At 37.5% G+C, this 13,051-nt stretch overlaps 1 protein-coding gene across 1 annotated transcript in view; it reads right to left on the bottom strand.

Moving 5' to 3' along the window:
• The window catches only part of HSD17B4 (hydroxysteroid 17-beta dehydrogenase 4), a 61,469-nt gene extending 50,452 nt beyond the window's left edge, over positions 1–11,017 (bottom strand). The window contains exons 1-9 of the mRNA XM_008629179.2: positions 10,975–11,017; positions 10,654–10,707; positions 6,971–7,078; positions 6,382–6,441; positions 5,354–5,375; positions 5,203–5,249; positions 4,393–4,477; positions 2,538–2,725; positions 22–113 (exon numbers count right to left, since the gene is read on the bottom strand). Of these exons, the coding sequence (XP_008627401.1) occupies positions 22–113; positions 2,538–2,725; positions 4,393–4,477; positions 5,203–5,249; positions 5,354–5,375; positions 6,382–6,441; positions 6,971–7,078; positions 10,654–10,707; positions 10,975–11,002 (684 nt within the window). The 5' untranslated portion in view covers positions 11,003–11,017. The remainder of the gene's footprint in view (positions 1–21; positions 114–2,537; positions 2,726–4,392; positions 4,478–5,202; positions 5,250–5,353; positions 5,376–6,381; positions 6,442–6,970; positions 7,079–10,653; positions 10,708–10,974) is intronic.
• Positions 11,018–13,051: the final 2,034 nt, after the last annotated feature.

Below are 13,051 nucleotides of genomic sequence, written 5' to 3'. Positions count from 1 at the left end.
GAAAGTAAAAAAAAAACTTACCTCAAACAGACTGCCGTTCTCAGCACAGCTCTCATGGCAAAGCCAAACTACTAAGGGAGCAACATATTCTGGTTTGAAAGCATCAACCAGATCTAGAGCAAATTAGAAGGAGAATCATGAAATAGAAGTACTCTACAGTTTCACCACATTATTTAATCTAACACCCTCTTTTGAACAGCAGCGCCAGAAGAATTTAATCAATAGTGTTGTGTCATGAAACAAAAGGACAAACTAAAAGAAACATTTGAAGATTCAATAAATAGGAACAACTCGTGAGATACATATATGCCGCCAAACCCCATGACATGGCTTCTCAGCCAGAGAGATGAAAGCCTGTTTAACTGTTGCAAACACTGTTACATGCCAACTGCAAAGCCAGATAACCTTCCTAAACTTCCATCCGACAGGCAGCCTGACACAAGGACAAGCCAGCTACACATAATCCTGACACAGATGTACCCAAGCAATCTTCCTTTTAGTCTGCTAGTCAGCTATATAGACAAGACATTATGAAAATAATTGCAGCTGCTGATTGTTTAAGAATTATCTCACTTGGAAATGCTGACTTTTCCAAATGGTACAGGAAATTATCAGCCCTGCTAAATTTACATGTCAATCCTATTTTGGGATTTTCATTGACATCTGGCACAATAGAAAGCTATCTGAAAATTGAGACATTGTCATGGAACAGTATGGTTTTCCAGGCAGCTCTTATCACATATTCTGTCCACTGTCTGAATAATAACTTTGCTTAATATCTTTTTTCACCTTTTAGAATATTATACTTTCAACAGCAATAGATATATAGCTGTTCCTCAGCTAAAGGTCATCAAGCATTTTCGGTTATAGCCAGGTTTTCCCAGATGAAGAGCTGAGAAAGCTTATCATTGTGAGTACTTATTTAGTAGCAAAACTAAAGTAAACAGAATATCATTTTTAGAAGTCTCATAAAAGTAGAAGGAAGTTGAATTCCATTTAAAATGGCTGTTGTAAGTGCATAGCAAACCCCTTAGGCTTTTCCAAAGTATTCCACTTTATGCCACGCACAATTTAGCCTCAAAATCTAGCCCTAGACTATTAGCATTAATGCTTGTAATCCACTATTAAAATTATTAAAAAATAGGTGGTAGAAGTTAAAAAAACCCCACAACCATACAGAAGATGCAAACTGCGTTTAAGAGTTATAAGCAAGAACAACAATATGTGCACCAAGTTGAACATATATAACAATGTATGGGAATGTACAGCAATGAAAAATCGTAAGTGCTTGCAGACACCTGAAGACAAAGAGTCAGATAACAAGGATAATTTGATAAGACATCTGAAAATGCTTTTAAAGTTGTGTTCAAAGGTGTTCGAATCTTTTAAGAGTATTTGAAAAACTGGACAGGGATGGAGTGAACTAGATAACAAATGAATCCTCAGAGCTGAAAGTATCTTACAGAGAGACCAAAGGATCCCACTCTTCTTAAAATGACTAAGAAAGAAAATTATGAGATGTTTTTATCATCCTATGTAGATTAAGTATCTTCCGAACATGCCAGCTACTGTACTCCATTTTATACTGCATGCTCGATGTATTTGGATCTTCTATAAAAAATTGCAATAAATCACTGTAACCTACAACATATAAGACTGCTAGAGTCATGACCACCTGGAGTATTTAGATCTAAACCAGGTTACATCAGTCAGACAAAATCAAGCATTCAATCTGTGCATAACATACAGAATATATTACTCTCCAATAGCCTGTCTATCAGTCTGACAAATGTGATGATTTCCTTGGCTTTGAAATCTGCCTATCATCAGGGAAAAGGTCAGGAGCAAAATGAAATAGGCTAATTCCAGAAGATATTCTGAGAGCAATTTCCTTTTACAGACTTTTTTTTTTCCAAATTAGTTTTCTTTCTTCTGGTCATTTGCCAAAGTAATCAGCCAGTCTATTTATACTAAATTTACACTTACACAACTGTCTCCTAAAATGTTCCTTACACTGACTTCCCAATGCAATACTCTGTTAAAATCTGTTCAAACATTCAAAGATTAGTACCTGTGCAATAAGGAAAAATTAGGCAACTCAGTTCACTATCATCTCCTGCTGATCATGGAACCACTAAGTACACACATGACATGTTGTGCAAAAATTCAGTATTTTGCAATGAGACAACACTGTAACAAGTGCAGACATCTTGTGCACATGCCTGACTGCACATGTGATGAAACAAACAAGCCTTTCCACCACTGTAGGAGGATCTTGAAAGAGATTACAATTGAAGAGCCTTGCCACATGAAAGTGCTTTCGCAAATGAGAAAACTTGCTTCGTATCTTGTGGCAGAAAGTAAGAATTCCTCACAACAGACAAAGCAAGTAACAGTTCAGAGACAAAAATACAGTAGGAACAATGAATTTGTAGTATATGAAGTGTGAAGAACTTGCATTTTCTAAGAGATAAGAAAGTTTGTAGTGCTTCAATTCACTAAAAATTATCAGAACATGTAGATTTTAAATGATTCACCTTGTGGCATGACGGTCTGGGTCAGCCTGGATCCAGCAGTAGGAGCAATTGTGTTGCAGTGGATGTTATACTTCCGACCTTCAATTGCAATTGTGTTTGCAAGACCCAAAAGGCCAAGTTTTGCAGCACTGTAGTTTGCCTGACCAAAGTTTCCATATATTCCAGCAGCTGAGGATGTCATAATTATTCTTAGGGGAGAGGAGAGGAAAAAAATTAAGTTATTTCTTCAAGTGATTTGATTCCACAAAAAAGCATTTTCCAGCTTTGGCATTATAGTCTCCATATTCCACAAAACAAAGTATGCAAATAAGAAAAGATTATTTGTTGCTTTCGCTAACAATCAGGTACCTATTTAATATTTGATGGATAGCAATCATCTGACAAATCCTGAAGCATTGTCAGAGTAGCAGAAAATGAACAAAGTCATGAGGCTTTCTGAGTTATACTGCAAAACTAGGAAGGACACTCTGTGACACTGGGTCCAGTATAGAGAAAAGTAATTTCTTTTCATTTCTAACAGTTTTCAGGTGGTGTTATTCTTACAGCTAATAATGTTTCAGCACTCAGAAGAAAATTACTTTACTGAAAATTATTTCCCTTATTGTTATCTACCTGGTAATACCTGAAGGTCCATTCTCACAGAATTCACATTCAAAGAATTCTAATAGGCATTAAATGCATGACAGAAGAAGACAAGAAAGTCTTGTTCTTTGCTGTCCCCATTATTCCTTCGGAGGTGAATGAACTACTCACGTGAGAGCTCTAAAACCACTGTAGTTCACAGCTGGTTTGAGGCAAGCAAAAGTTGTGCTGCAGGTCATCTCAATTCAAAAGAAATGGGTCTACATATTCACTTTTAAAGGAAGCCTTATCAGATTCTGTTCAAATCTACTTGTAAACATACTGCGTAGCTGGGATCAACATATTTAATTCTTTTTATCTGCCTCACTGCCAATAATCTAATGCTTTTTAGTCTAAGTAAAGAGATGTGTTCCAAGTACTGGCTCAATATGATGATGATGAAAAAAAGCCACAAACTCTATGTAAAGCAAGCATTTTGCAGGTGGCACATGTCTATACATAAACTGCAGAAGCACTCACTACCACTGTTATCTGAGAAAATACAGAAAAGAAGACAAGGGAAGCATTTTCCTAAAAGGATGCAACTCTAGACTTAAGCTGTTTTTGAAGAAGTAATTTAATTTTCAACTCCCAGACTTAAGATTTCTGCTATCCTCACAGTTCACTTCCCTGGATGAGAACGAAAGTTATATAGGTCACAGGATGAGAAAACAGCTCACACAGTTTTCAGTATGTGGGTATGGCTAAGATTAATATAATCACATCAGTGCTTTGATAAGGTTTTTGATAAAACCACAAAAATGAAAAAATTTAGAAGATCTGATTTCACTGCACTCTTTTTGAGTTAATACATACCAAAACAGACTAAGAACAATCCCATAACTTTTAAGAAAAGTACATTTGCCTAAACAGTTAAAACTAACAAACAAACAAAAAAACCCACAACAACCCAACATTAAACAAAAACACCCACAACCTACAAGCAGAACTGCATGTACCAGTCATTTGAATAAGAAGGAGCACAACAAGAGTCCCTTAAACTTGCCATAACACACAAGTAACAAATGCTTCTAACCAGTCCTCATTAATAGAAATGGTATATTTATAGTCTTACAACTTTTGTTTGGGATAGTCAGAAAAGACATTTCAACTTATTTTGCTTCAGCCCCGAGAAAGTGAAAGAAAAGAATGCAAGACTCTTCCTTCACTGTTTGGGCATGCATCAGTCTGTTACACCCTACTGAAAATCGCAAAACAGAAGACACATTTTTACCTGCCAAATTTCTGATTTTTCATGTGATTCCATGCAGCTCGGGTGACCAGGAATGATCCCCTCAAATGAATTCTGTGAATTATATCTAGGAACAAATTGATATCAGTTTAATAATTCCAGGATTTGGCTCCCAACTTGAAATGCAACATGTTTCTTCTTCATGACAAAAAACACACTTTTTTCACACTCTGAAACTGTTACTAAAAGAACGATGGGCCTTTTTCTTTTTCTCTTTACAAGCCATTTTTTAGTGCCTGCCTGAACATACACTGATTATGAGGGGGCTGCCCACATACACTGCCTCTTGGATGGGGCCCTCCTGTACAGAATTCAAAACCATTCAAAATTCCCGCACTTAAGCAGACTCAGAGAAGAACTACAGAAGATAGACTATCTTTGCAGAAGTCTTCTCCACTGGCTAACTACCATCCACCATCTCATGGCACATGAGCTTGCTTTCCTCTCTAGTTAGTTCAGAGTCTTTTAAACCTGTTTTGTATTCAGCCACTCAGTGCTGACCCGAGGAATGTTCTGCTCATAGAAACTATTTTGTGTCATCACATGGCTCTTCTTCTTACTGCATTTGGCAACCAGTAGTGGGAAGAAAAGCCCTTTGGAACTACATACACCTACCACACATTGCAGCACAGACCTGGTTTGCACACTGAACGCGAGCAGCTTGTCACTAAGCTTGCAGGGCAAAAGGTAAGCCTTCCCCGCCTTCTCTTCTCTCTTGTTCCAGTGGGAGGGATGTACCTGTCACCTTTCACACAGAAAGTACATTCTGAAGCCATTTTAAAATCAACTCACCCCAGTCTTCATCACTTATCCGAACAAATGAACGGTCTCTTAGGATCCTAAATGCAACATTAGGAAAACAAAACAAACACAAGATCAACATTTGTTTATATTAAAGGGACAGCCCACACTCAAAAAGGACAAAACCGTCAGGTATACTCACCCAGCATTGTTTATAACAATATCTGAAATTAAAAAAAGGAAACTAATTCAATGCACTGATAAAATACAAGCCTGTTTCTATTTTCCTCCCACTTCTAAATATATACAGACAAGAACACTGGACATACACATCATATTCCATATATTCTATAGTTCCTTGTCCTGATTAATGAATTCTACCCTTGGAAAATAATTACAACATAATACTTCAGGACAGGTAAGTCTCAACCCAACAGGGACATCAATGGGACCAAGCCTGACAGGGAGGCATAGCTATGAAGTGCTGGCCACTTAAGAATCCAATAACGGCAGGATGCAACCATCCTGTACCATTTTGAAGCCGGCTTTGAATTTCAGAGTGCCCCAATTATGCAGTTTGTGCCACCATCTTTGTTGCAGCAGCCCAAATGATAACTGGAGGAACTAGAGTCACAAAGCTGATAAAGCAACCTGGATCATAACAATTTCTTGTCAGATATTTAATTAGGTTCCTGTTGGCTTTGATTACATGTACTTTTAGCCATTTAACCCTGAGTTAAAATCACCAAGTGGTTTTAAATAGTGGCAATTGCATGGTTAAAAAGAACTTTAACTGTTAGATAAAATACCTCAGGGTTTTCTTTTTTCATTTCATTTAATGCATTTTGACATTATGTAAGCAGAAGAGCTTCCAAAACAGAAAGCAACATTATCTATGCTAATTCTATGCAGCTAGTTGTAACACTTCATAGACTCTGTGTTTTGTGACAGAAATTGTTAACCACTACTGGAGCTCCAAAATTCTGAAGGGCAGGAAAAGAAGAATCATATACTAAGCTTTAAACTTCAGCAAAAACCACCAAAAAACCCAGAAAAGCTGACCATTCAGATTAAAAGCTAAAAGCCCCTTATTCACATTTCACTGACCAGAGGCATCGGGATTGGTGTGTACTACTGTTATCACACAGTTCATACATGTGTTGTTAATTGCACTGTTTATAATGGCTTTGCCTTTGCAAACAAGTTTCAACATGAATTAAGCAACTGTACCTATCCTCCCAAAAGCCTCAAGGGCTGTCTTCACAAGCTTTTCACCATCTTCCACAGAATCTGTAAGAAAGAAGTACAAATTTTCAAATAAAATTAACTGGATACACTGCACTTCCAGGATATTAACAATTAATTCCACAGAGCTAAGAAAAATAAATTGTGTACAACCCCAGTGAAAACTAAATTCAAATTCAGCCATTATCTGCACGTGGCCTAAAGCAAATCCCACAAAGTAAGGCTAAATGGCACAACACTTGCCATCGCAAGAAAAACATGAAGCAAACCAAGCAAGAATCATCCATTCCCATTTTGCTGCTGAAAACTCCAGATGGACAGCTGCTTAATACTTCAATGTCAAAAAATCAGATAACAGAGAAGGGCATTAGTGAACAAATCTTAATTAAAAGAAGCAATTGATGCACTTGCTTTTAGCATCTGTCTTCCCACTCCATATGATATTATATTTGTTTAATCTATATGTTATTGCCAAGCTGGTAGTAGTCTTTCACTAAGAAACATCAACTTTTTATTTAACATGTCCACTACTCCTACAGATAAAACATTACACTGATCTGGAAAAATAACATACCATAATTGGGTACTGCTTTCCCTCCTTTTGCTCTGATTTCATCGACAACTTTGTCAGCAGCTGAGGAGCTTTTGCCATATCCCTTGAAATCACCTCCAAGATCATTCACTGTGCATGACAAAGAAATGAAATTTTTGTTGTTAACACTCAAGACTTCATGGTCTGTCCTTACCTCATTATCACACTGGAGGTTACAAGGAGTATTAATAAAGACTGCTGCATCTGGATCTTACTGAAAACCAGAGACGACAACAAAAAAATAGTAGGACACATGATTATTTTTTTTAAAAGCAGTGCAACATATATTATTTCTTCTTCTTTAAATAACATGGAAAATAGAACTTTTTTTCCCCCTCCACCATGTATTCAACCTGCTTGCCCTGCCCAGGCTACCTCTGTAATTGTGTTGTAGCTCAGAGATTAAGATCTAGATTATACCCCAATCACAGGCAATTTATTCCAGTCTCTAACTATTGCATGAACTGTAAGCAAGACTATGAAGACTTTGTTCCTGTTTAATAGAGTAGCCAAACTGTTACTAGTCAACACCACTAAATAAGAGATCCAGCAGTCTAAACAAAGTGAGAAGTGCCTGCTCTGGAGCTTCAGATCCTGCTCCTGTGGGATAGGAGGCCCACCTGACACACAGAGCTGTTCCGGGCTGCTCTCCGCACTGGGGGACACATCACTAACAGCAGCTGGAACGTACCATCGCCACACTCTGCTGCACTCCTGTATTTGCACATCCAACAGCTTCATGGAATTACCAGGGGAACAAAAACACTCCCAAAAAATCCCAAAAACATTGTATTTGGACAAAGAACTTCAAAAAATGGTAGGAAGTTTTGTTCAAAGGGGTTCAAATTGGAATTGTAAGAAAGCCAGAACTGACTGAATTTACATGCAACACTGGTATTTTGCTAAATGATCTTTTGAAATGGTGAATTCCAGCTTCTGCCTCCTAACCTCAAGAAGCCAGACACAGTGAAAGCCACAAAATATGCAGGATGCTCTTGCTGGTCTTGATGATAAACAGCAATGGCAAGTCTGTTGTATTAGCACAGAATGAAATAGACCCACTTTATGCTTTTTTTTTTTTTAAACTCTCCATGTAAACAGGAACACAGCTTGCATGACACATCACAAAATCATTCTATATTACCCAGATCAAGAAGTCTCATCTGGAATCCTATATGCAGCTTTGTGAGCAGCACTTCAAGAGAAATGTAGAAATACTGCAGAAAATTTATGTAAATGAACATGCCAAAGTCCAGAAGAAGAGAGCATCAAAATGGGACAGATACAACATGACAAAAAAAACCCAAAAAAAACCAATCAACCATCAAACCAGACCCAAAGATGCCCAGCCTGAAGCAGTAAGTACAAGTACCTTAACAGACTGATGCAAAAAAAGAAAGGAGACAGAATCTCCAAGCTAACAGATCAATATCTAACAATCCAAACATGCAGGTAACACAATTCAAGTGAGGCACTAAGGAAGATTTCTAAGTGTAGTGAAGTGTTAGGATAGACAACACAGGCTGACTGGTCAGTCTGCAACATCCATGATATTAAAGTAAAGTGAGTCAGGAACAACACTAGAATTTCTAACTTGTCCTGGGAAAGAAGAGTGAATAATTTGGTGGTAAATATATATACAAACCATTCAGTCTTGTTAAGACCTTACAGCTCTCTATCACAAACAAGTTTATATATGTTTATCCTACACTTCAATAGTACTTTGCTGACAAAAATTTAATTAAATATTTGGGAAAATTTTCAGGGGCAAAAAAGTACATTAGGCCAAGCACAGGCACTAATGGAGTTGAAACAAAAATGAGTATGCAAGAAAGAGTTGAGCTATTCTAGGCTTTGAAAATAATAACTCCAAGAGAGTGTTAGAGCAATGAAAAAAAACCCTAACAACAAAATAGACAAATAACATTATTTTAAGCCCAAGCTTTACATCATGCAATTTTCAGTTGAAAACATACAGCAGAAAAGAGCCAGAGACTGCAGTAGTTGTGACAGAGCATGGTTATAGTCTGAACCTCAGAGAAGAATTCCTCTGAGGCTATGAGTGTGTCATTAGCAGAGCAGCAGAAGCAAGCCTGAAGGGTGAAACGGTGCTGAGGACCTGACACATACAGCGCAAGTTTTTTTAAAAATAAGCCAGCTCATTTCTTGCTGTAGTCTAGCGTCACAAACCAAACACACATGAACAACGTAGGTGTGCTTCTGGATTGCATCTTCCAGTTTGTTTTATAAAGGACTCATGTAATTCACTACCATTTCACTATGCAAACAAAAATACAAATAAAATAATGTATCAGGAGAGATGTTTCAAAAGCATGACTCTAAGCTAAACTGAAACAGCAACACAAGAGCCCTCAGACTGGAAGAAACAGCAGGTCAGGACATGACATATGAAGCAAGAAAAAAGCAAACGATCCTTTCCTCCTGCTTTCAACTTTTCCTGATGACAGGCATGAAAGAGAGAAAGAATGACAAAAAATAGTGGTAGCAGGCAGCCTTTGGTTGATGAGAACAGGGAGTTTTCCACCTAGCTTGCTCTTGTAAGTCTAACACACCAACGGCCACTCACTCAACAGAGATGCAGGACTGGACAAAGGTGCCATGTTGGAACCTAGCATTATCCTTCCAACTGAAAACATTCTTCTGGAGTATTTGGTTTGAAGGTATGTTCTTACAACATACCTTCATTTCCATAACTTAAAAAGGGAATTTGTTTTAAAGACACAAGGCATAAGTCTCAATCTGCTCCAGTTTTAAAACACTAAATGTTTATACAAGTAACTTCTCAACTCTTTGAATTCAGAATCGTAAGAGAACAAGAGAAACAAATACAAGCATGTAGAGGTAATACTGTAAGACAAGCTGAACTGTGAAGTTTCCAAAAGGAAACAAGAAGTTGCCCTTACAGTCAATTCTTAACTTACTGTTTAGTTATTACACAATAAGGCCAAGAGATAAAGGAGCATTAGCTGTGATCAGGCAACAGAATGCATTTTCTTTCAGATCATTCTGGAAAGCCAGACCACCACCAGCTACAGAGAGTCAACACAAAATATTTGGGCTGCTTTAGTGACATAATTTTTGCTAAATAAGAACTCAACATAAATTATTCACGTCCATGGTAAATACAGCAAGTATCAAAGATGGCAATTACCAGAAAAAAAAGAAAAAACAACCTAGATATTTTTTTATAGTTGTCTACACACACTCATTTTTAATCAATGAAGTAAAACCAAATAATTTTTATGAAATTTTATAAACGATATAAAATTTATAAAGGCACTATAAGGCAACATATTCGCATATTCACATGGTCATATTGGAAGCTTCTGAGCAGTATTTACCTAGGACAACACATTCTCTGGCCTCAGATTGTGGTAAAGACTTGTATGCACAGATGAAAGTCAAATCTAGGAAATTATCTGACTCCAACAGGCTTTCCAGCAAAGGTAAGCCCTTGGACAAACTTAGGCAACTTGTTTCATAAGAAAATAAAGCTTAGAAGCAAAATTTAAACAGCAAAAGATAAGACAGAAAACCATTAAATAGCAAAGGTTACTGTCAAAAAGGCCATGGACTGTTGAATGCAAGCTATGTGAAAAGGCAAAGGTTACTGCCTAGATCAAGTTAGTTAAGATAAAACTTACCAACTACTGAAGCACCTCTTTCAGCAAAAGCCAGAGCATATGCTCTGCCCAAACCTAGTTTAAACAAAAAAAAAAAAAGTTAAAAACAAGAGTGAATTTGTTACCCAGATCACAATTCAGACAAAAGCTACACAAAAATTATTGTGTTAAGAAAAATGCACCAATTCAACACAAACACCTTGGAGGTTCAAAGTAAAACATTATTTCCCCCAGGAGTTCTAAGTCTTTTATAAGAACAAAATATAAAAGTAAACAAACAGATAAATAGTAAACAAAACCTCCAGTCAAGAGGAAAAAAAAATCCAAATAAACCATGCTTACTCTTTGTTACTGCATTCAACAGAAGCATCTGGGAAAGCTGTATGCTGCTGAGTTTGTTCTTGTGATAGAAAAATACACTTGAAAGGAAGAACCTCTAATGTCCTGATGTAACACTGAAGGAGGGCATGTTTCAAGTTAATTAATTACATTCTAAGTGAATAAGATACTTCCCTAGTTAAAGTTACTATTTGAAAAAGAAACCAAACAAAATTTAACTGTGACTGAAGATGTATTGACAAAATCATTTACATACAAAGAAATGCCTAATACCTCAGTTAATCAAACACATACATAGTTTGCCTATCCTAAGAGAAGACTGTAATTTCTGCATCACATACGAAAGCGAGGTTCTTGGATCTTCACTCTGGCTTAGATTCTAGTTGTGTTTAACATTCATCAAAATAAATGATTTACAGATATATTATCCACTGTACCAGTCAAAAGTTATTTGGATCAATGGCAATGATCCTTTTTTATTAATTTCAAAAGAAAAAGCCATTTGAATGATCAAAAGATGATCAGTCAGAAAGAAGTTTCTCAGAATGCAAACAGTATCTCTTTGCCCCTCACCAGGACATTCAAAGCAGTTCTCCAAAAGACAATGGGGGGAAAAAATAAGAACTGTTCAGACTGTTTTGAAGCACACTTATCTCACAGCAACAAGCTGAAAATTTCCTTAAGGCTTCCTCAGGCCTCTGCAACAGAGAGTATCACATGTGAGGTGCATACACATACTGCCTCATGTAACCCAAGTCCAAGAAAATCTTTTTTTGTCTTTGTTTTGAAAAGCCACACAAATGAGAAGTGCACAAAACCCAGACCAGTTATATGTGCTGGCCTTCTCAACTGCTAAGCAAGGATCGAATGCTTCAGAATCAAAACTAATTTTAAAAAAACCAAGATAGGTTGCACAAACAATGCCCAACACAGGCAGGAACAGTAATTCACAAAGGATCTGCTCAAAGTGAAAAGAAACACTTTTTAGGTATCTGTGTATGTGAAAACAGGCATCACTTTAACACAAATTAGTGATACACATGTCTAAATAAATTCCCAGCTTAGATCTGTTCACCAGCATCCAAAAAATCAACGCTGAAGAACAATGCTATTAGTAATGCAGTCTAACTACAGTGTTGTAAATAAAATAAAAGCAAAAGGAGAACTAATCCATAGATAATAGGACCTCCCTTTATCTTGGCTTAAATTTAATCAACCACTTATTAAGAAGCTGTTGTGAAATAAAACATTCAAGGGGAGTTTTCTCTATTAACAAACCATTTTCAAGCAGTCTAACACTAGGAGTACAAGGGTCACTGTACACACACTTATGACAAGCAACTTTTACTTGGTGCAATGCTTTTTGGAAGGTTTGCTACTGCCACACTGACCTTGTTTTGCTATTACGCAAGGTCTTAACCTGTTCTTCAGTGAAACCTACTATAAACGGAAAAGCCCATAAATATAGATCCAGTAAAAGCAGAAAAGCACCATTAAAAAACCTGCTCTGAATTATTATCAAGTTGGTCACCTTCAGATGATGTAGATGGACTGTTCAGTGCTTACCAAAACATCTTCTTCACAAGATATCACTTAATCTAGGGCCCCAAAATGACTCCTCTGGCTATGTGCAGTGCCACAAAATGAGAGCAAAACTCCACTGTCAGGAGGGCAGAACCTTCTCAGAGTATGGTAGAACAAGTTTCCTAAGCAGCTCATCGTAAGCACTAACTTTGTCTCTCACCCATCCACACTGACAGCTCGTATTTTTGCTTAACTATGATAGTAGGCAAAAGTCAAAGCATGGATGCAGAGAGAGGAAAAAAAATAAGGGAGAAGAAACAAACAACAAAAACCTCAACCAACCAACTCCACGCCATAATAACAAATACAAAAACACTTCCTGGCAAAACCAAGCATTCCACTGCAGACCACGTTCCCTGGAGAGATCACGCCTACAGACCACCAACAGCGCAGGCCAGCCCTGCTGCTGCCAGAGGTCAGTCCTTCCCTCTCCCCTCTGCTGCCCGCTCCCACCTGCCTCCAGGCCGGCTCCTGGGAGCACCGCCGGCGGGGGAGG

The sequence above is a fragment of the Corvus brachyrhynchos genome, unplaced genomic scaffold (assembly GCF_000691975.1).
Source record: "Corvus brachyrhynchos isolate BGI_N302 unplaced genomic scaffold, ASM69197v1 scaffold90, whole genome shotgun sequence".
Classification (NCBI taxonomy): domain Eukaryota; kingdom Metazoa; phylum Chordata; class Aves; order Passeriformes; family Corvidae; genus Corvus; species Corvus brachyrhynchos.
Note: the sequence above shows the minus strand (reverse complement) of the source record. Positions and strands in the feature narration are given on the sequence as shown.